At 37.4% G+C, this 24631-nt stretch overlaps 2 protein-coding genes and 1 long non-coding RNA gene across 3 annotated transcripts; all 3 read right to left on the bottom strand.

The window, feature by feature from the left end:
* Window positions 1-1740: 1740 nt before the first annotated feature.
* Window positions 1741-11069, bottom strand: LOC105056610 (probable cellulose synthase A catalytic subunit 8 [UDP-forming]). Its single transcript, XM_010938870.4, is given in 17 exon segments — window positions 1741-2514; window positions 2811-3161; window positions 4589-4791; window positions 5399-5663; window positions 6311-6523; window positions 6608-6733; window positions 7065-7202; window positions 7283-7628; window positions 7737-7765; window positions 7767-7825; window positions 7828-8003; window positions 9337-9526; window positions 9647-9755; window positions 9869-10092; window positions 10200-10392; window positions 10597-10742; window positions 10931-11069. Coding segments are annotated over 16 exon segments (3231 nt in total). The 5' UTR covers window positions 10621-10742; window positions 10931-11069; the 3' UTR covers window positions 1741-1929.
* Window positions 11070-15863: 4794 nt separating this feature from the next.
* On the bottom strand, window positions 15864-20882 carry LOC140855674 (uncharacterized). Its single transcript, XR_012138634.1, has 2 exons — window positions 20763-20882; window positions 15864-16122 (listed from the first exon to the last, which is right to left on the bottom strand). It is a non-coding gene; the product is annotated as an uncharacterized lncRNA (long non-coding RNA).
* Window positions 17679-20766, bottom strand: LOC105056593 (G-type lectin S-receptor-like serine/threonine-protein kinase SD3-1). The gene is given in 2 exon segments (XM_010938850.4): window positions 17679-18224; window positions 18227-20766. Coding segments are annotated over 2 exon segments (2313 nt in total). The 5' UTR covers window positions 20295-20766; the 3' UTR covers window positions 17679-17979.
* Window positions 20883-24631: the final 3749 nt, after the last annotated feature.

The following is a 24631-nucleotide window of genomic DNA, read 5'->3' as shown; positions in this document are numbered from 1 at the left end:
TTTGCTTTTTTGGTACAATCAAAATCTTCAATTATTAGAAGAATAATTTTGCACCTGCACCAATATTTTGGAAAATCTTTGTTCGGTGCAATCCTTGAGGGTTTTAATGAGAGACCCCAGTTGTGCAGCAAACAAAGATGGATGATCTTGTCGACAAGAAGCTACCAGGACTGGACTGCACCGTTTTTCAATTTAGATTGAAAGATACTGATTAACCAAGTAGGTCACATTTAATTTACACATATAAAGCTTAGAATAAATCTTATACCTGCTAAATAGCTGAGATATAACGAAGGAATAGATATATGGATCGAACTTATGTGACAAGCACAACTATTGCAAGCAAAAACTCTTAGTAGACCTGTTCATGAGCCATCTAGCTCATTCGAGCCTGGAGCTTTTTGGACAGGCTCGGACCAAAGCTCAGCCTAAGTCCAGCATGCAAAATAGGCCTATTTAATAAAAAAAATTCTTTCTGCACGACGGGGCAGTGTAGAAAATCTGACGTTGAGTGCATCATCTCATTCGATTAGTCTATATAATCTTTATTTTTCAACATACATTTAATATTTATAGAACAATTTTTTTATTTAAAAATTTTATATGATAAAAATATCTTCATCTTTTGTCAGAAATTACGATATCCGACCTGCAGGATATCATAATATTTACGTCAGATGTCATAATTTTTTCATAGCATAAGAATATTTTCATCATTCAAAATTTTAGATGAAAAAATTGACCTACGGATATTAAATGCACATTGAAAAATGATTGGACAAAAATATCCTTATCATATTATGACGTCTGAGGTGATATTATAACATCCGAGGCAAAATCTTGGATGTCATAATTTTTTTACAATAAGTAGGAATATTTTTATTATAAAAAATTTTAAACGATGAAAATACTTTAGTTCTTTGAAAAAAAATTATAACATCCGAGATGATATTATGATATCCGAGGCCAAAATATGACGTCCGAGACAGGAATATTTTTATCGTACAAAAGCCGACTTGCAAAGCATTAAATACGCATTGAAAAATGATGACTATGTGGACCATCGGATAAGACGATGTACTCCACATCGAATTTTCTACACCGTCTGCGGTGCACAAAGAATTACTCTATTTAATCAACAAATCAGGCTCGAGCTCATGGGTTAAAGCCCAGCCTAAGCCCATCACCATTTTTCTCTTCGGATATTTATTTATATCTGATATGTTTGCACACAATTATTGTTGATATATAAACTAAACGAGATAATAATATGGTATAGAATATTAGTTATATTTAATTATTCATATTTAGTGATTTTTCAATTTTTTAAATATTTTTAATATTTTGTTAAAAAAATAAAAATGGTTATGTAATCCGAGGTCTGTCCCGATCTTGCACCTAAAAGCTAGGCCCAAGGACGAGACTGGGCCTGGACCTAAGAAAAGTATGTGAACTTTTGGACAAGCTCTGCCCGGCCAACGAACAAGTCTAACTTTCGTTAATTATTACTTGGCTTGGCAAAGACAAATTTGACATAAACTTTTTGTTTTCCTTAAATATGAAAAGCTAAAAGTGGAACCAAACAAAAGTTGATGCAACACATCAAATAGAACCACAAGTTATAAGCGGCACTTTTACTATTCCCATTTTTGTTATTCCGGAACCAAACATTATTGAAAATTCTCCAACACCGGATGCAACAGCGATGCTACATACACACTTCCCAAACAGTTCTCAAAAAGTTCAAATAGTTCCTTTTCCATGTGATGCAACATTATCGACGTAAGTGTTCTAATAAACATAATGATCTTAACTTACAGAATAGCCAACATTCGAACCTTTCTATTTACAAACACTTGACACTCGCTATCAGTTGATAAGCACACAATACATCTTCATGCACCCTTGTTCATCGAAACCTTCATTATTCTAGCAGTTGATCCCACATTGCTGGACATCTGGGCCTGTCACTCTTGTGGTGAATGGATCAACACGAACCCAGAGCAAGGAAAAGATTGAAGCCAGAAGAATGGACCAGACCACGACAATTGTAGGAGTTCGGTTCTGCTTTCCCATGAGACCCTTGAGGAAGGGGTAGAGATGGACAATAACCCAGAAGGCAAAGAAGAGCTTCCCAAAGAGCGGACCCCAAGACTGGTAGCCACTGTTGATTGCGTAAGAGATCCCAGCAACCACACCCACCAGATTAATAATGAGCAGAGTTGTTGGTGGTATCAGAAGTGTGGTCCATTTGAACATGTAGAGCTCAGCAAAGTCACCTTCTTCATCCGATGCCTTGGAGGTAACCGTGAAGTTGGTATCGATACCTGCAAGCACTTTAAGAAGGCCTTGGAACACAGCAAAGAGATGGGAGGAGACACCTCCAATGACCCAGAACTGTTCATTCCTCCACCATTCATCAATTCCGACACCACTCCACCGCATTTCTAGTATGCCGGTGGCAAAGATGGAAAGGAAGAGAGAGATGAACCAAATACTTGCAAAGTTGCTGATCTGCATTCAAAAATCACCAGCGATCATCATTCAGTAGTGTATAATCACCTAAGTACAGCTTCATTTCAAAAGGGTCCCTGGTCTGAAGGTTTGCAAGATATTCCAGTTTCTCAAATTACTCTTTTTTTTTTTTTTTTTTCCAGACGACAATTCTTATGATCCACTTTCATATCATGTTGATAAACTGCATGAGAGACTCTGATATGAAATTGGCTTACAAAACATTCTAGCCAAAGGAAAAGCAACTGTGGTGTGATAAAACAAAACGAACACAATCCAACAGAGAATGTGAATACCTGAGGGATGATGAACTTTCCAGTGAGTAGACAGACAGCAGGCAACGTACAGTATAGAAGAAGAGGAATTGAAGTAAGTGGGTAGATTGTGGTGTTGATGTATGCAAATCTCTCCAGAAATTTCAATCGTCCTCCGTAGCCATACCATATAGGGCAATGCCTGCTGAAAAGAATTTCAACAGATCCCAGAGCCCAACGAAGCACTTGGTTCAGACGATCTGAAAGGTTAATGGGAGCTGATCCTTTGAAGGCAGGCCTCTTAGGCATGCAGTAGATCGAGCGCCAACCTCGAGCATGCATCTTGAAACCAGTAAGAATATCTTCTGTAACAGAACCATAGATCCATCCTATCTGCATTAATAATTGGACTACCGTTAGAAACCAATATACTAGGAAATAGATTTGACGACTTAGCCTATAATACTGCAATGCTGGCTTAAAGAAGAAAAAGAGTGGTCTAAGAACTAGACTCATCTATGCCCATCCACCTCCACCTACTTTTCAGTGGATGGTCATCTTTTGAATATTCAGTGGAGATTCATCTTTAGAAATGAGAAAAGAGGAGCACACCTCAAGCTTGAAAGGAAGTGAATGAGTATGACTATGCAAAGATACGGTCATAACAGTACAGGCATATTGAGAATCCAACCAGTTGATTACATATGGAGAAAAAAATTGTAGGTTTCTGCAACCAAAATGTAGTGAAAAAAAAAACATGGTAAGGTTAACTGGATCATATCATGTTTCTGGTGTTCATCCAGTTTCTCCTCACACCTATTTCCAATCTCTGTAGCATTTTATTTATGCCAGCCATTTTCGCTGCTTTGAAAAGGGTGAGACATTACAAGAGAATAGACAGACGGTAAGGGGCACTACTTGCAATTAAAACACAAAATGCAGAAGACATACACTGGCAACAGAGAAATCCTCAACAAACTGAAAAGGGGATATTTAATCTACGATGTCATTAAATTGGCATAATTGCTTATATCAGCTATGCTACTCATTCATTGGCCACATCGCATATAACATGTCATGAATCATTGTTTCTTCTTGGACTTGGGCATCTACCTGTTTAGGTTCATGTTTATGTGTTAGCATATGAATGATAACTTCTTTTTGTCAAACAATCTTGGACACTGGTTTCTTAAACTTGTTTGTTACAGAACTATGCTTGGGAACAAATTTTTACAGATTCTAATTTCACCAATTTTTACAAATAATATACAACTTTCTAGTGACTTGAGGTATAGATAGAATATCTCCCATAGGTTATTAAGTATATTTGCCATCTGTTTAGTAATTGGGGCTGCCAAAACTAATAATCATTAGTTGGCTAGCCAGTTCCTGGAAGCCTTGACAGCCTAAATAGTTGCCCTTTTCTTTTAATTTGAGAAACATGGTTACTAAGAATTTTGATCTATGCAAACAAATCAATCAAGGAGAAGATTTATCCAAATGAATGTAATAAATAGCTTTTCAACTGTAGTTATTAAAAATCTAAAACTCTAAAAACAATTGATTAACAAGAAGGTTTCTTCACATTAATGTAATGAGGAGGTTGTCAACAACAAGAAGCAAGTATTCAGGTCAGCAATAAAGGATTATAAAGAAGCTTCTTTCTGGAATCCAGATATAATATAAATCTAAGAGCACAATGTCACTATATAAAGTTGTTTCAACTATACAGATCGATGCTAGAAAATATAGTTTTATTTTAGGAAGACAGGCTATCAAAGAGAAGCCAATAAAAAAGGTTTGAGTAGCTGCTTTGATACCTCACTTCCCCACTCTGTCTTATCCTCATAACCACAGCTAATTACATGAATAGCTTCTTTTAGCAGAGATTCAGGAGTTGCTGACTGAGGAACTCCACCATGTTCCATCAGTGTAGAAGCAACAAAGACATTTGATTGACCAAATCTTTTCTCCAAGCTCATTTGTGACATGAGGAGTGATTTCTCATCATCAAATTCAATACCTAAATTTTCCAAGACAAGAAACAGAAAGACAATAAGATCTCACCTCACTAGGTTGAAAAGAGCAAAATACAAACTAAAGTCACTAACTAAACTATACAGAAATACAGAAGACTACATTGAAATGGGACTTAGGTAGTGAAGTCCAGACATTTGTAAAGATGGCAAGGTTTGTAAAGCCACTGAACAGAATAAATAACAACGAATATAAGAAGAACCAGAAATTATAAATCTGCTGTGTTCTTCCTTCAATATTAGAAGAAGAAAAATTACCCTTTCCAGTGGAAAAATCAACACGATAAATCTTAGATATGAATAAAATTAAATCATTAAGTGATCAGCAGAAGATGTAAGCAAACTGTGTCTTTCCATTAAGTTGGCATCTTAATCACATCACCTAACCTGTTCATGCGAACAATTTAATTCCTTCTCCCATCATAAGTAATTCCATATGTTTTACAAGAATTAAATGGAAGTGCAAAAATACTTATAATATTGGCCAAAATTATTAGATAATTTTATGCACGTAAAATCTGAATTATGGTGGTGTTACTTGGCATAACATAGCTGATAAGACAGTGAACAAGAAATGTGATAAATTAGACATACCTTCAAGTCCCTCCTCTATATCTTCCAGATTAAATACTGGTACAGAATTGTCAACATGTTTGCTTGATTTCTTCTTGTCCGAACCCTTCTTTCTTGATGTTGAATTCTTCTTCCTCGAACCCCCACAGCATAAAGAAAGGAAACCAGCTTTCTTATGTTGGTTCTTAATAGGAGGTTCATAACCATATAAAGCTGTTCTATTGAAGACGCATCCTGTACCCACATAAACAGGGCCTTGAATGCCATCGAGACCTCTTAAATTAATCTAGAATGAAAAGGAAGAAAATAAAACATCATCAGAGGGTCTAGAAGTAGTAGATGATTACCAATCTATCTAATAAAAGAATATCAGTGACAAGCTAGTATATTAACTTGTGAATTTTAGGCCAAGTAGAAGCTGGTCACCATATACCAAGCTTGTAAAGTATCTTTGATTGCCAGGTATGCATAAACTCGACCATTAAGAATATAAAGGGTCCCATATTGCACAGGGCCATCGTAGGGCTCTATGGAGGATTAGATGTATGCAGCCTTACCCCATCATGCAGAGAGGCTGTTTACATGTTTTGGACCCACGACAATCATGTTACAATAGAGCAACTATATCATTGCACCCAGCCTTGCCCTAAAAAGGGCATCTTAGCGCACGAGGCTCTTGGCACCACAGGTTCTCGGGAGGGTCATAAGTATACAGTCTTACCTCCCGTATGTGGAAGGTTGTTTCTATGTTTCAAACTTGTGACACCTAGGTTACAAAGGAGTAACCTTACCATTACACCAAGGCCCTTATTAGAGGAACAAAAGGCTGATAGACTAACGAGACTTGACAATCACAATATTTACAACATTGAAAAAATATAAATGAATTTTGAACAAAATGAAGTAGCTTGAACAAAGAAACGCTACACTTACATCAAAAAATACAGTATTCCGGTTGGCATAACGATCATTCTTATCAATACCATCAAACCTCTGTGGAAATTGTACATAGCAAACATGCTTCCCAAGGTTTGGATCCATAAGAAAGCACATTGCTTCTCTCAATGCCTTACTGTTGTTTATGTAATGGTCACAGTCAAGATTCAACAAAAATGGTCCATTGGTAAGGACTGCTGAGACACGTACCTGTAGAAGGAATATTACATTTATTAACAAAGGCAGAACATCAAAATGCAATTAACTTCGAAGATTGCATGGTCAACTGCTTACTAGAGCATTCATTGCACCAGCTTTCTTGTGATGTTGGAAACCAGGACGTTTCTCACGGGACACATAGACTAATCGAGGAAGCTCATTGCCCTCACTGTCAAGCCCACCACTTTGGCCTAAGAAAACCTGCAGAACATTGGAAAGTAAATTGAGCCAATTTTATTGGCTTTATGGAAGTAACCTAAAGAAAGAAGTCCTCATTCTCTATTAGCAGTTAGCAAGCAAACCAAGAACATGCAGAGAAAAAGATAGAAGTGCTGGAGGTTTTTGCTAATTTAAGATATGTGAAGCAAGCATGTGTGGGTAACCATAAGCTGGAGATTACTTTTGATTCTCATTATGGTTCTGGTAGTCAATATGGACATTTCAACATGACCATTTTACTAGAACAAACACATATTACAGTCTTTATTGGTTATTATTGAATCTATTAAGCTCACAATAGTAATGCATGGACCTGTATCATTCCAGGATGATCTCTGGTATTATTTCCGGGCCAAGGTGTACCATCTTGCATGATCCATCCCTCTGGAGGAACTTTTTGTGCCTTTGCTACAAGGCCATTGATGCGAACCTTAAACTCTTCATACTCCCTCTGAATCATACAAATTGGTGTTAATACAGACACATAATAAAAACAGATAACCACAAGTTGATAAGAATGCTAGTGTGTACCTTCATAGCTCTGCGATCTTTAACAAATGAGGGATGAACTTTATCTTTCAAGTAATCAATTTTCTGAGCAAAGTACCATTCTGGAGCTCGGGGTTCGATGCTATATTTCTTGCAGAAAGGAACCCATTTTCTTGCAAATTCTGAGGTCTCAGACATGGCCTCAAATGTCAGCATGGCAGCTCCATCATCAGAGACATAGCAAGAGACCTTATCAACAGGGTAATCCACAGCTAGAATAGATAAAACGGTATTGGCAGTGACAAGCGGTGGCTCTTTCATAGGGTCAACGGTACTAACAAAAATGTCAACAGCAGCCAGCTGAGATGGTTCACCTTCTTGGTCAAACCTGTTATTTTTAAGTGAACATTGAATAAGTACAATGGAGTAAGGAACACCCTGGACTTGGTGCTGCAAACTTGGTCATCATTACTATAATAGCTAAAAAAGAAATCACCTCAAAACCAGTCTATCAAGATATGTCTCACGGTTCACTGGAAACCATTTTGGGAACTGATCTAATATCCATGACATGGCAAACCAGATTTCACATATCACAGACAATAACCACAAAGCATATGCATTGCGCACGGGATTTGTGATACGATAATGTAAGAAAATGCACAATATAACAAGCCGCAAGACGATGACCATCCTGTATGGATTTATCCTAGATGATGGAATAGACACTTTCCTAGAGAGAGGCTGGCGAGTTTCATCATTCCTGCATTTCAAACAAAATAGCTCAGAAAAACAGTCATGAGTCATCCATGGTGAATGAAACCATGAAGAATTTATAGGAATGCAATTTCAGTAAGCGAAGAAGCGGATTGTAAAACAGCATTGTTTCCCTGGAAACTAAAGGCACCCAATTAAGGATGTTAGATACTAGCCATGCTAATATAAAAGATTTTAAAGCAACCAGAAGATATTGAGACTCAAATAAAGCTCGTATATACTTCCTAGTAGAAGCAGCTAACCTTAGTGTATTAGGACAATAATAAGAAAGCTACCTTTCTTTCATAAACTACAGAAGTTTTAGACAGCTTCTATTGCCAGTATTCATGTTATTGCTATGCCCATTACATGCAAGAATCTTAAGAACATTAAGACGAACTTAACATAAGTATACATAAGTCATTCTTAGTCATCTGCCAGCAGTTTGGCACCATAGTGTTATTACAAGCAGTTGCATAGATGGCTGAGTGACAAACAAGCCCTAAAATTCCTAGACACCATCTGGAGGACCACGAAGTGGACATCACCTAGGTTTTGGGCACCTACCTAGAAATGTGGGCAAAACCTAAGAAACATAAGCAATCACCTACTCTATTGAGTGTATGGTGCACGCATATAATATTTTTTTTTTCCTTTTTGTTGCTTTTAGTTTACAACTGACACATGGATTCTAATATCAGAGTAACGTTAATTACATCAAATCCCCAATAAGTGTATAGAACAAGAAGTTCAAGAATTTCAATCACATCTTCAAGTGAAAAAAGAACTACCAAAGACAGTTGTTAAAATCATTGCAAACTACTTTATATTCAACAATGCATTAGAGATGACATATTGCACTGAAAGATCTAACTAAATCATTTCCCTCAGATGTGTTTGTCCTGTAAGAAAGACTGTACGCAAATACTTGGCTATTTAAATGTATATAAATTGCCAAAAAAAGATGTACAATTAAACAAAAAGAAACTTAGCAACAGCACCAGATGAACACATGTATTGATGAGTTAGGCTTATCACCTTCTTTTAGTATCCCATGCATAATAATGTGGGGGCATGGATGTAATCAAAAAGATATATGGACCGAATACCGGACACGAACTCAGAAATGGCAAGAAATAATAACTTCCATGGGCACGGAATTGAAGTGCTCAACAAATTCACAATAATATCAGAGATTCAAGACAAAATCATGTGAGAAATATCTGGAATAACAATCAGTAATGTTAAAATTTTTAATTAAGAAATTATGAGCCGGACCATGATCAAACAGTATAAATTAATGATTTAAGTAAGATTTTCTTCAGCAGAGAGAAACTCACAATAGGGCATCTTCCATATTATACTCTGTAGATGCATCAATATCCGTGATTCCTCTGCCTTCAGAAGGGGCATGACTGGTGCCATTGGTCATGGGAACTGTATTTTTGTCTTGCTTCATCTTCCACCCTTCAACCCTCTCTTTCCAGGCAACATTTCCGAAACTGCCAGAGAACTCCCTTGATGGATTAGCTGATCAAAGAAGAAGACAGGCAGAGTTCTAGTTATCAGAATCATCAGTGAATAACACACACAATCATCCAGATACACTAAATGCTGAACATAAGATATCATAAGGAGAAATTTCTTTACATGAATGATTCACATCATATGGAAATGGATGCACACGCTTTCCACCGCCACCCACTTCAGGAGACATGACATGATAAGGAGGAGATGCTCCTGACAATTCACCTGACACCTGCAGGAAGTCAAATAAAAAATGATCATATCAATAACAGTTGTAAAATTGCTCTACTCCATCACTCAACTTGACTGCCAAAGAATGAATCACTAGAGCGTAAAAGGACACACCGGCTGGCTATGAGAGAGGAAAGGGATGTGGCCCCGAGGAATCTCCCCACTATCAAACTTCGGAGGCCCAACATTCTCCCTCTGACCATAGTTCATGCGCCAGCTCAGCATTCTGTCAGCAATCTTCTGGTTCTGATCCTGGTTTCCATATGGGTAATTGAAGTCACTACCAACATCATCAGTATCCCCATCATCTCCTTCCTCCCCACGAATTGCAGGACTCCCTAAAATTCAGTCAGGATAAAGAGCACACATTATTAAAGATCAAATTTTGAAGGTAAGTAAGACCACAACTACGAAAATAAGCAATATATCAAGCTGAAATCCAAACCTTTGTGCCTCTTGTACTTGGTTTTGCACTGGGGGCAGCACTGAGTCCCATCCTTCCGCTCATACTCATAGCATGGCCGGCAAACAGGAAACCGGCATACATCACACGCAACAAAAAGATCTCCATCCACGGTCGTGCCGACACCATCACCGCAGATCTGGCAGACCTGACTGCCCTGATGCTTCAAAGATTTCTTCACAGATACAGCAAACAAGAAACCATAATTCAGTCTAAAGGGTAAGGAAGTAACAATTGTGTACGCCATCAGCAGGAGAACTTATAGAGAGAAAACCACAGGCAAGATAGAAATTTTGGAAATTTACATTGCATTGAATTGAAATTTCCAGGAAACGTAATTAGTTTTTGTCAACAGAATAAAGGAAAGGTTGATACTGACCCCCGGTTCTCCCTCTGCCTCCATGGCTATTGCTTAGGAGCTCAGGCTTCTTCTCACGAGACCAAAGCGAAGAAGAGCTTGTACGGACCTACCTCAGCCAATCAGCAGCCGATGCACCACATCGTCTCGGATTCAAAGCTCTCCTCCTACCAAAAACCAGATGCATTCCCTCACATCAAATTAATTACCATATAAAACCATTAACAAATACCAGAATTTCCCCTTTTCTGCCATATTTCATCATTCCACAAAATCTCCCATAAATAGAAACGATATATTAGCAAATGAGCTTCGATTCAGCCAATTCCTTCGAGAAATCCGAGAAAGGACTCACCTTTGAGCCCGACTTGCTCCAATTCTCCACCAGATTCCCCGCCGGCGCCTCCAGATTCACCCCCGCACCGAGGCCGCAGCGGAGGAGACTCGCCCTCAGCTCTCCGAGAGAGATAGAGACGGAGGAAGCGATAGCTCTACCAAAAGCCACTACTTTGTAACGCCCGAGAAGAGCCGAGCTGGAAAGGGACGTTATACCAAGCGGGGGGAGTGCGCCTTTCTTTTTAACGGAAGAAAGAGTAGACCATCCCTTGTTCTTTTCCGTCAGAACAAACAAACAAAAGCTCTCTAGAATTTGATCAACCGAAGGAAAGAAAACCCGGAAATTTTACCGTCTTGCGTCCTTGACGGGGTCTCCGAGGGACGATGGGCGTGGCGAGGAGGAAAGAAAGAAAGAAGCGAAGACTATTTGGCGGCTCCGCGTCGGATGGGTGAACCGCTGGGGGCCCTTTTTTTATTCTTTTTGGCTTGTTCTAAAGCTACGTGGCGCTCTTTTGGCGGCACCCAGTTTTAAACCCTCTACACGAAGTCGTGGGACCATGTGGAGTGGGTTTGGGGTGTGGAGAGATGTGAGGCCTTTCTTCTTCTTCTTCTTTTTTTTTTTTTTTTTTTGGTGTTTCCGGAATTTTGTGATGAGTTGGGTGAGTTCGAGGGGGTGGAGTGACCCGGGGCGGAGGCGACCGACACTTTTGATTCGCTGGGGACCGGGCTCCTGTGGGAGGGTGGTTTGGTCATTTTGGAAAGTTGGACGTGTCAACTACTTGATTTTGATTTTTGACTCTAGTGCCGCACCATCAGATAAAGGAGGTCGGTTGTGGTGACAAGGATGGTACAAAATAATGACAAATATTAATGTTACGGTGACTGTGATGATAGTCTCATGATGTGAATATTTATCAGGTCACATGCCGTGGTGTGGGAACGTGCAAGGAAGAAACATAAGTGATACCATAGGTGGCAATCGCATGGAATGTACATCATGGACTTCAATGTTCACCTCGAGAGGGACTCAATTATTGTTATCAGATGATTTTTTGATTTTTTATAGATAAAGATAGAATTCATCTTTTACAACGTGAGTGTGAGAGATCGTAACTATTATTATTATTTTTTTGAGACTCTGTATGCTTGTAAAAAATTGATGATTAGATAGCATCAGATACAATCGGTAATACTGGATCTACTTGTGGACATTTCCCGACCGATCTTTCTATCAATTTTTTTAGATGAAGTTCCGTATACAGCACAGATGGTGTAAAAAATTTGATATGAAATACATCATCTTGATTGGTTCATATAATAATCATTTTTCAACGTACATTTAATACCTATTGATCAATTTTTTTATTTAAAAATTTTATATGATAAAAATATTTTTATTTTTTAAAAAAATTATGATATTCTATGTTTATATTATGAGATCCTACGTCTATAATATGCACGGATGTCAAATTTTTTTTAAAAAAATAAAAATATTTTGTCATTCAAAATTTTCAAACGAAAAAATTGATCTGCAGGCATTAAATATGCGCTGGAAAGTGATTAGGGATCCAACCGAGAAAACATGAAAAGAAATTTATGCTATGGTAAAGAGATACCGCCAATCATCTGATAAAAAATAATTTGATGTTTTTACTTTAATTCTATTAAAATAAAATGCATGTTAGAAGTTTTTGCATATAAAATCAGTTATTTACTTAACTACGGTCCGAGCCCAACTTTCACTACTTTTTTTAATGGGAGGATTGAAGTTTACCGGTACCACCGATAAATGAAGAGAGAGGATCGAGGCGTAGAGTAAATTTTTGCAGTTTCTCTGACCGACACATCGAATAATTGAGTCGGTTGAGATGTTTCCCTCAAACAAAATGCGCACGGAGTCTGGAGAGTTGCATAGTATCACCGTCTCATTCTTTCCACTACGAAAAGTCATCATAAATATTAGATTGGTTGCTTGGAATATTCTGCAGCCTCGCCATGTCGTAAGTGTGCCAAAATTTGGTGATGTTATAATTGACAAATGTTGTTGTGCCAAAATTTGGTGGGCTTATAATTAACTTTCTTTTATCTAGAACGACGTATGCAATCTGGTATGGTAGCCGGAAAGCACAACCAAAATTAAAAATCTACTCAGCAACCCTCTACTTGTCACGCTGTAAAGTTTTGTTATAATAATGCTGAAAAATTCAAGCCTGCTGCAACTGACTGTCACTTGTGCTGCTGCAAGAAAAGCAATATCCTGCTCTCAATTCATTTTTTTGACCAGATATCTAATCATTCTTATCGGGGACGACAATGAGTAAGGTTTGATTGGGCTGAGATACAAATTTTGGAGAAAATCTGTCAATTTGACTGACCTCTTTACTGATTAGTCAAAAATAAATGCTCGAATAAAATTTATTTAATAAACAAGTTATCTAACCCAATTAAAAATATGTCAAGCCTGGATCGGATCTGCAATTATGTGTGAACCCAACGTATACAAGCCAACGTATCATAAATGGATCCGCGAGTCGACCTGATTAAGCCTGAATATTAAATGGTTCTAAAGAGGTTAAAATGGATTAGAAATCTAAACTTGAACGTGACTTATCTGAAAAATTAGATTCGCTGGCCAACCTATAATCATGGACCTGTTTATGTCAAACCCAAGAATGCTTGTTGTCAGGGGTGGTAATTCATGTACGTGGATCATTTAATCAATCCGTTTGCAATATGATCCATATAATCTCAATATAAATATGATTATTAAATAATTGAGATTCACATTTTATATCCGGATTACTTATTAAATGGATCATCCACGTAACCTGATTGTTAAACGGATCGTGTCGGATTGACACGAACACGATATATTTATGATATGATTAATAAAATTAATATAAAAATTTTAAAAAATTTAAATAAATTTAAATAAATTTATTTTTTTAAAAATTTAATTAAAATTAAAAAAAATATCAATATGTATAAATTAAAGCAAGCAAAAAAATTCATATAAACACCAACCACAAACCATAATGGGGGGTGCAACAAACCTATTATAAATATATTTAAAAACTTGCATCAATCACCAATCAAAATCTATTTTAATATGAGAGTAACTAAATTATATTAACACAAATATATTTTTACTTAAATTCCATCAATCAGCAAAGTTTAAACACCAAATAATAACTAATAGTTCACAAAATACACAATAATATAGCTTACCAACACAACATAACAAAAATTCATAAACTAAACCACAAGTCTCCTCTTAAAACCATCAAAGCACCTACTTCAAAATGCATAATATAAAAATCACAAGATTATTATGGACTTGACAGAAATAATTTATTTTTTAATAAATTTATAAAAATATTAAATGAATTATACGGGTTTATTTCGGATTCACGAATCCACGTATGAATGATATAAATTTTATGGATCGTAATCGTATCAACCCATTTTCGACCTCGAATCTGCATAAGCTCAATACGAACTAAATTTTTCATATCGTGTTCGTGTCAAATTCGCATATCGTATCAAAATTTGCCATCCCTATTTGTTGTCAAATTCATGTTATATTAGTAGGGTCACGAGTAACTCTCCTATTCTAGTTTTTTTTCAAAAGAAATAATTTTGTAGGTGGAAATTCAGAAATCCCAAACAAAGACCTGGTGTATCTTGAATTGTAACAAGTACAATCCCGTTTAAATTAAAGATCATATCACATTTTATTTTATTTAAATGATGCAAACCAATAATTTAGAATAGAATGTCTCTGAAAATAATTATGTTTCACAATTTTGCACATAGAATTTTTGATTATATAGATCATATGAATAAGAAATATAATGGAGAGAACCAATAAGATATTTAATCAACTCGATGCTATATTATAAAAATAATGAAATTTTGTACTGTTATACATGATGTTACATATAGAACATGTCTAAGATAAAAATTGCAAGAAAAATTGATATTCACATGGTATTAATTATAAGTTAATTAAAAAAAATCAAAAATTCAGAATGTTCAAATTATATAAATAATGCTATGGTTGTAATGAAGTTGTAATAAATTATACAAATATACAAGTATTCAAAAATATTCAAAAACCCCAAAATTAGGAATCCAATATCTCTGCTTAATCTATTAATATACAATTTTTAGTATTGATGAAAGTGAATCATTATTAAGATGCCTGGCCATTAGTTTTGTAACATTAACCATCCATATATAAGTTAAAAGAAAGTTCTAAAGCTATCCAACCCCACCCGCCTCCTTTCTTCCTGAGTGGTCCGTACACTCTTTTCAAAATTTGGCCTTCTTTTCTCATTATAATATCTTATTAAGATGGTTAATCTATTAATATACAATTGTTTAGTATCGATGAAAGTGAATCATTATTAAGATGCCTGGCCATTAGTTTTGTAACATTAACCATCCATATATAAGTTAAAAGAAAGTTTCTAAAGCTATCCAACCCCACCGCCTCTTTTCTTCCTGAGTGGTCCGTACACTCTTCTTCAAAATTTGGCCTTCTTTTCTCATTATAACATCTTATGAATTGAAAAATGTAGAATTGATTCCTAATTAGCTGATTGTATGCCGGCAAACACTATTTAATAATTAATCTACTATTTCAGTTTCCATCTAATATCAACAAATCTCGATAATTGCTTTCATATTTTCATCTTCTCCACCCCACTCTTCTAACCAATTTGGTTGGGTTGTCATATTCTATTTTCCATTATTCTTTTTTGTCAACATCATATTCTCCTAAAATCTTCTTACCCATCTAATCATCCTCTTCTTAAATCTTCTTCTAAGCCTTTATTTTTCTTAAAAAATTCCTCACTTTCCTCATTTAAGCTGAGCTTATCTTCCCGAATATGAAGGAGATGAAGCGGACAATTTATGCTTTATGTTTTCATGCTTTCCGTGTGACCGGAAGAATCATAATCATAACTTTATAATATGAAAAGATTAATTCGTAAACTTGGATCGGCCTGCTTACCAAACTTCACAACCTAAAATGGCACCAATATCTTCATTGGGCTCCGAGTGGACAAGTTGGGTTTGGATCAACATTTGCCCTATGCTAACCCAACCCATCTGATTGCATCAGCACATCCATAATATACTTCAAACCATAGCTTGTTTAATCATCTGTGATGGCATCGATTATTTTCCTCTAGTGCTGGGCACCTAACAAAATTCAGAAAGGATAAGATATCAGCCAACGTAGTGGGTAATCTATATTGAGATCAAACAAAATCCAAAAAAAAAATGAAGAAATTTCAAGATTTTGGCCTTAACTGATATTACTATTTTAGAGCATGGACTTTTTGTTTTTTGTTTTTAATTAAAAGTTGAATGTAACGAACATAGAATATCCTTAGAAGATATATTATATGTCTTATTTTTAATGCATCAAAATAGTTGTGATTTAGGTTCTCTACCAAGTGAAAACATTAATTTCCACAGCCACTGCATATAATCAAATGACTCGTTACGCTTTATAATGCCCATCATGGTGGGGATATAGCTGAAGAAAAGATTTTTAGTCTTATTATTCCACAACTTCTGATGATAGCTGCCTACCAACACGGGCTACTCAAGGAGCCCATAGGATACATGTGTAGCATGGTCCACTTGCAAACTGCCGGTTAACATATATGACATCACAACAGCACCAAGGAGCAAGGGCCGATAATGGCCATTAAGCTAGTTAAATTATAGTTTGAAGCATGGTTTATAGACCAAAATCTTGTCCACAACACCAACTTGCTATCATATAGAGTGGTTGTTATCGCTCAATTATCAAAAATGATATAGATGAGTGTGGTTGGGCAACAAAATATCGATCTCTTTGCAGTCCCACTTCCACAATCATTGATGTAATTAAATCTACATATTTTCTTTCAGTTTCTATCAAAAATCAGCAACCTCAATTAACTTATAGATTTCAGATCGGCATTATCGGTTACCGAATTTTATGAACAAGCAAGGGAAACATAAATTAAATAGAAGTTCAAAGCAGTTTTCACATATTTTACAGGAAAGGTTAGATGTCTACAAGCTACATTACTGCAACCTGTTAAGCACCACTCACAAACATAATATTTCCATGATATACAGCCAAATAAGCATCATAAGAACTTGGTATCATACAGAGCATATACTGGAAGAACGGAACTGCTTGGACTCCTCATATGCCAAAAAATAGTACCAAATTCAGGATAACCACTGCAAAAAGCTTACAGCCTCGAGCTAAAATAAACTCAACAATAATAATAATAACAAAAAGCATGATCCATTCAACTCATGCTGAGAGGGATGGAAAACAAATGGTGTGGATCAAAATTCTCACCCTTGGACAAGATCGGTTAAAGGTAAGCATGGATTATTTCCAAAGATTTCCTGACTTACAAGAAATACAGACTAATAAGAAACACAATGTAAAAAACAACACAACATCCAACTTAAGACACAGCTCACCAAAGATACATAAATAAACCTAAGAAGGAAAGTGACTGATAAGAGTTACCATCAACAAACATTGACCATGAGACTGTAAAAGTTTCGAGGAGACGTGAAATTACATATGTTTAAGGTTGGAAATGGCTCAAGAATTAAATAACCTACACCATGAGTTCAATGCTTAAATGACCATGAATTTTTGATCTGCTGATGTCCCATCGGTGTTAGACTGTTAGATAAGGAACAGGACATATAGACTTACTCAGATTAAACAATTCATATCATCTCTACAAATGGAACATGTTCTAAATTTAAGACAAAAACACATAACTTGCAAGTTGTTACAGTACTCTTCGAGTACTAACAGTTAGGCTGCTCAGAAATTCGCCTATGCCAAACTAATCTCTGCGATTGTTAGCCTACCATTACTACAACAAGAACAATATCCCCAATCCCTCTCTCTTTCAAGCTGTCATACATTTACGCCCTTAAAAAACTGCTGACATTCTAATCATTTTCCATGTCAATCTTGTACTTGAATCAACCTAATCAAGCCACTGTTTCTGAATTATGAACTGTTAATCATTTATAGGAACGGACTTACTGTATAGAATGTGATTCCTCCAGGGGCTTCGAGCAATGGTAGAGAGGTGGTGGAGGATCGACAGAGAGTGTACCTTCCAACACTTTCAGTACTTCCCCCATCATGGGTCTCAGCCTTGCATCAGGCTGGATGCACCAAAATGCAACCCTCAAGATGCGTTCCACCTCTTCTACATCAAACTTCCCTCCAAGCCTCGAGTCCACCACTTTTACTGCACATCCTCCACCCACTCCTTGTAAGCCCAACTACATACATCAGCCTCTCCTTGGTGGCCACTCACCATAATCACAATCATTTCACCAAACCTCGCCACATCCACTTCAGCCTCCTGGCTATTTTGGATGGCATTACTGCTGAACCTCATCAGACCAAATTCAGTCACCTTTGCTTCTAACTCTTCATCGAGGACCACATTCTCCCATCTCAAGTTCCCATGGCTGACAAACTCCCTGCACTCAGAATGCAAGTAAGCTAATGCTTTAGCCACTCCTATGCATATCTCCACCCTTTTCTTCCAAGTTAGCCTCCTGCTGAGTTTACCATCTTGTAGCCATTTATCAACTGAAGCATTCTTAAAAAACTCATATATGACAAATCTTTGGCCAGAATTGCCACAGTAACCCTTCAACTTCACTAAATTCTTATGGTGGATGACACCCAATACCGAAATCCAAGACCTGAACTGCATCTCTCCTATGTTTTCCCCACATTCCACATCAGATTTCAGCTCCTTGATGACAACCTCCTGGTTGGTTGGAAGCACACCCTTGTACAGATTCAAACCAAGCTGGTGCTTGAGGTTACTGGTTATATCTTTCAGCTCTGAGTAGGATAATGAGATCAAACCAATTGAATTCTGACATGAGTACCATGCAGGTCCCGAGTTCTTAGCGGCTTTCCTTCTCTTCAAGAAGTAAAGAAATATACCAATTTGGAATACTAGAAAGGCAACAATCATGCCTGAAGCTAGCCCGACAGCAGAGGACATGCGGAGTTTGGATAATTTTTTAAGCAGAGAAGATGCAGAAGAAGGTGAAGAAGATGTAGGAACATTTTGAGGTAGTACAGCAATTGGATCCAGGCAGACCTTAAAAAAGGATATGGATCTCAAAGAGGGGTTCTGATAGCCTGTTATGAACCGAGTTCTTTTCATTTTGCACCGAGCCTCACCATCATTAGTAACACTTACTGACGTGCAACGAGGATCTTGTAAGCATGAATTCCAGCACTGCTCGATGCTACACTGAGTGATAAAATCCTCTGGTGGGTAAATTCCATATAACAATGTGTGCTTAAGTGTGACCATAGTTGATCCAGAACTGCATGTCTGGTTGTATGGAGCCAAACAGTTCAAATTTGAAGTGTTTGATCCAAACGGGCACTCGCAAGTCGTGTTTCCCCATGAAGTGAAAACACAAACCCCAGACAATCCACACGTAGCAAAGACATCACACTGATTCTCCACAGCTTGCCACACCTTCCTCCATGACTTGGAATATGTAGCCCATGAGTACATTCTGAGATTTCCATCCGCATCTAGCCTTAGAAACCGGAAACTCACAGAGGAATCATTATGATCATCTCCGAACCTCGACCAAACAGGCCTTGACCTCATGTCCAGAAGCTGAAATGCCCCTTCTTCAGTGAAGACAGCAGCAAGAATTGGTTTTAAGGAAGTGGCCTCGGTCTTCCAGTAAGTGACATTAGTCTCCCAGCTAAGTTTCAACTGGCCAGAAGTATCCATTGACAGAGTATAGTAACTCGATACAAAATTCCAGCTGGCCGCTCGAAGCGTCTGCAAGGAGGTAAGGTTCTGACCTGGAAGAAGCGTATCTGATGGAGTAGCAAAGCTCTGCCAAACAACATCCTGGTGTGCATTCAAGAGAACAAGATTCCCATCATCACGGAGACTGGCCGAAGCAACAGAGGAATTGTGAGTGTTGCTACTCCAAACCACAGCTTCCTTGAAGGAGTCAAAGAGAACGAGATCTCCAGCCTCAGTGAGGCGAATAAATGAATTATATCCAACAGAAACATGAGCCCCAGCAACCCAGACAAGCGCTTGCTCAGGGGACGGCATCGACATCGAGTTGAAACGAATACCAACTCCATATTGGTTAGGCTGATCAGAGCGGTTAAAAAACCCGAACGCAAAGTTCCCATTTGGGGAAATCCAGTGGTCATGCTTTGCAACAGAGAGCTTGGAACCAAGCGGAATTTGCAGAGCTTCAACACCAAAGAAGACAATGGAACAGAAGAAAATGGGGAACCAAAATGATCTGGGCTTGTGCATCTCTAATCCAATGTGGTTGGTAGTAGGAGGAGGTGGAATGAGGAACAGTCAAAGCTCTAAAAGTTAGCCTTGACGAGGAATTGAGGAGGATATATAGAGTGTGAGAGAATGTATTCTTTTCACCTTTTTCGCATGAATCATGGGTTTTAGAGCAGATTTAGGCGACTAGGTTGGCATGAAGGAGAACGCAATCTCTACGGCTAGCAAAAATAAAACTTGCACCAAACTGAAAGAGAGCGGCGGCATCTGCATCAAAAGGCGATAGATTGGAAAGGAGGGGACAGAGGAGAAGGAAGGGAACCTCCAAGACAGAGCTACTTGTTGAACTAGAAAATTCTCTGTAACTGGGTGTGGGAAAAGTAGCTTTCTAACCAAAGCGTTTGTTTGATAAAAGTTCTAAAATAAAAACCAAAAACAGCAAAGAAGAAAACAGGGGCAGATTTCAGTGCATGAATTTGATGAAAATACCTCAGCTGGCTCCATGAACAAGATGAGCATGGAAGCATGTACTTTCTTCTATTTTTCTGGAATTTAGTTATGAATAATGTGGCAACTAGAAAGGTTTCACGGAGGCTGGGGAACTTTCGGACTGCACAGAGGAAAGATCATCACAAGAAATCCAACTTCATGAAATTGGCTACCAACAAAGAGATAAACTGATCTAAAACGCTTGCTTACCTGTGCGTCAAAGAGGAAAGGAGGTTGAAGGATCCAGGGAAAAGAGAGGAGTTCTTTTTGCTTCCGAGCATTTGATGATTGGGAGGCGGCTTTTGAAGATTATGTTTGGATTTTTTTTTGCGAGTCAACAAGGAGACCGTCAGTTGTCAGTGAGTAAAGTTGATATAGAAATGTGAGCTGCTAGCTGGACTCAAAATGCGACAGAAACACGTGATGGTCGATGTGGCGAGATGGTGCGTCCGTGAGCTGGACATGCTCGACGCATAGTTGGGCGTCTTAAGCGAGAGAAGATGTGGACTTTTAGTTGGACCAGATCTATTTCTGAGCTGGTAGACCAATCGAACCGCGAAGCAATGTGCATGAAAGTACATGTATCGCGCTAATCACTCAGAGACAAAGGGCATTATTGAAAAGTAGAGACTGGCTCACTTTTCTTCCCCACTTCCACTCTCTGGAGGGGGAGGGAACTTTCTCATAGGTTATATGGGAAACCACATGGTCTCACACTCATTTCACCCATTCCACCTCTAGCCTTGGTTTCTTTTTTGGAATATCTTCCCCAACCCGGTCTCTGTACAACAGGTAAAAGGGTCCAAAATCCTCAATGAGCACATGATGCAGTGATCATTTGGCATGGTGGTGCTACAATAAAAAAAATAATATTTTGAATGAAAAAAATTCATTGTTAGATAAATTAATTTTATCATAAAAAAATTTTTGATGGTGAAAAAATCATGACAATGCTCATGAGAAAAAGTATGCACAAAAAAATATACAGTAATAGCAGAAGTATTATGTTAATGAATAAATATTAATTATGAAGGAAATACATTTATGGTGAGATGGTAAAATATAGTTTCTATTATAGAGGAATAGTAATTTTAGTTTCACATCGATTATTAGTCAAGAAGAAGTATAGCTTATATGAATTAAAATATTCTCTTCTTCATAAGATGTTCTTTAAAGAATAAAATCGTGAAACTCCAAATGATCAAAATTCACTGAAGTCTAAAAATGATCAGAATCGTTTCTATCACAAAAAAATATAGCAAAAAACAAAAAGGTGCAACACAGAAAAAAAAAAAAAAATATATATATATATATATATATATATAAGAAAACACTTCATAAACTAAGGCCTTATTTGGTAACTTTTTTTCATAAAAACATGAAATGCAATATATAAAGCATGTTTAGTTATTTTAGTTTTGTTTCTTTTTAAAATTATTATTTTTAGAAAAATAGAAGTGAGAAATTTTTACTTTCAATTTTTTAAGTAGGTTGTCTCCTCTCGACCCCCTTCTTGGTCTTCTTACGTGAGAAAAATTACAATAATGAATAATAATAATATTTTTTTATATATAATTAAATGGGATATCATAAAGAAACAATAATCTCTACGATCTATTCAGACAATTAACAAGCAAAATAATCAAACAACCCATAAACAAGAGACAACATAGTTTTGATGTATAAATTCTTTCGATGTGAATGGTCCACTATTTAAAGTAATAAACTTACTGTAGATCTTCTGTAGATCAATTAGAATCTATATAAATATATCATTAAGAATAAATTTAGATCTCTAAAATAAAAATAATTATCACTAATAAGATGGATTTCAATAATAAATAAGAATAGTGAACAGATCTCATCACATATAGATATTTAAAATAATTAATAAAAAAGAGTTTTTAAAAATCAAAACTATTCAATTTATAGCTGTTGCGATGAAAAAAAGAAGACATCATTAGTCTCACATTGATTGTGAGTGAAGGAGAACTTTGGTTTATATAGGAAGAGATCATTCTTCCCATATGAAGCATCTTTTGAAAGGCAAAATCGTAAGGCTCATGATTTATGCTAAACAGACTCTTAAGGATAATATCTCATCCTTAAAGTATATTAAAATTTTATTAAAATCAGAATAAAATTAACTGTTCGATCATCCCGTAAAATACCATCAAGAATTTTTTTCTTCCCCTCCGCCTCTTGGTTTTTTCATGGACTTTCGGTTGCCACAACACTTTTTTGCCACTGTCTCTATACTGTGGCGCGGACTCTATTTCACGAAGGCTGTATTTGACATGCAACTGTAACTGTAGCTATATTGAGCTGTAGTTATGGTCTGAGCTATGAGCTGTAGCTGTAGCTGTGTTAGTCTAAGTATTTGGTAAAAATTATCAGTGTCAGAAAGCTGTTATGTACAAAATGATACAAAAGGACAGCTAGTTATTGATTTGGAGCTAAAAAGTAAGGGGTAAATTTGGAACTAAAAAATGCATGCTAGCTTTTGATTTTGAACCCTTGAACTAGGAAGCTTACAACAAAAACTAGCTTATGAACCATAATCTATCCTCCTCAAATATTAATATTGTTATGCCGTAGTTTAAACAAACTAAAGCTATTCCAAAAGCTACATGCCAAACACAGTCAAAACCTAATTAGGAACCATCTTTTTTTTTTTTTTTTTTTTAATTTAAAATATATGCGAGTAACAATGCGAAGCGGGACTACACAAGACCACCGCCATGACCATGATAGCCTCATCACCATCAATGCTGCCGCTTCGTTGACCCTCACCTTTGCCATCTGGTGTTGGTGCTTCTTCGGTATGCCCCTGGCAATGAAGAAGAGGACCAACGAAAGCGGCATTGGTGCCAATCTCGCTATTCCAGAAGCTAATCATCAAGCTCATGCTGGTGGCATGAGGTGGAGAAGCTCTGGATCTCAGGCAGGTTCGAGCTTGCTTGTGTCAGTGTCACTGGCTTGGTCCTTCTTGGGCCGCTAGAACTTGGGGCTCACCGGATAGCTAGGTGGAAGTTCTAAGATCCGCCTTGCTGGAGAAAGGCAAGCAAAAGCCAACGGGCAGGAGATTCATCGGCGGCGTGTTCTGCATAGCGAAGGAGGATCCGCCAGATTCATTCAATACCATCTTGGAGTTGGAGATCCGGTGGCCGATCTCCACTGAAAAAAAGGCTTTTCTATGGAGAATAGTCTGGGGACATGGAATGCCTCCGGGTCTTTTAGCCCAATTTTTGGAAGTTATCTTCAGCTTCATTTTCTTCTTGATTCTCAAATCCCAAATTGCTCTTGATCTCTCCGGAGTCGGTTTATCTGCAATGCCACCACGCCCATGCTCCCTCCTTTTAAAAATCAGATGTTTAGAGCTACTAACAGCACCGCACCATCAAGATCTTAGTATGATTGTGCAGCTCCTTCCTTCCTGTTGGGTATAAAATAATCCCAACCGAAGTTCGTAAAAGGCCGATCCTTTCCAGGACTCTTCCGGCTTCCGACCTTGTGCGACGTCTTTCTGAACTCCCCCGACCGTCCGAGCTTCCATAATACTATCCGGACTTCTCCGATAATGAGCTCTCCATTCATCTACCGGGCTGCTCCAAATGCTTTCTGAGCTTCACTATCAGCCGATTTTCTACAGTGATCGACTATTCTCCGAATCTCTTCTAGACTTCTTCCAGCCACGAACGACTTTACTCCGAACTTCTTTCAGACTTCGTCAATGTCCGAGCTTCTCCAACAGTAGGACTTCTACAGAAATCAGACTCCGTCCAATTTCTACGGCAGTCGACCGCCTTCCGGATTTCATCCGAACTCCTATAAGATGCGGATCCCAGCCGAACTTCTACAGCGGATGG

This window comes from Elaeis guineensis, chromosome 2 (genome assembly GCF_000442705.2).
Source record: "Elaeis guineensis isolate ETL-2024a chromosome 2, EG11, whole genome shotgun sequence".
NCBI lineage: Eukaryota > Viridiplantae > Streptophyta > Magnoliopsida > Arecales > Arecaceae > Elaeis > Elaeis guineensis.
The sequence above is the reverse complement of the archived record's forward strand: the minus strand, read 5'-3'. Positions and strand labels throughout refer to the sequence as shown.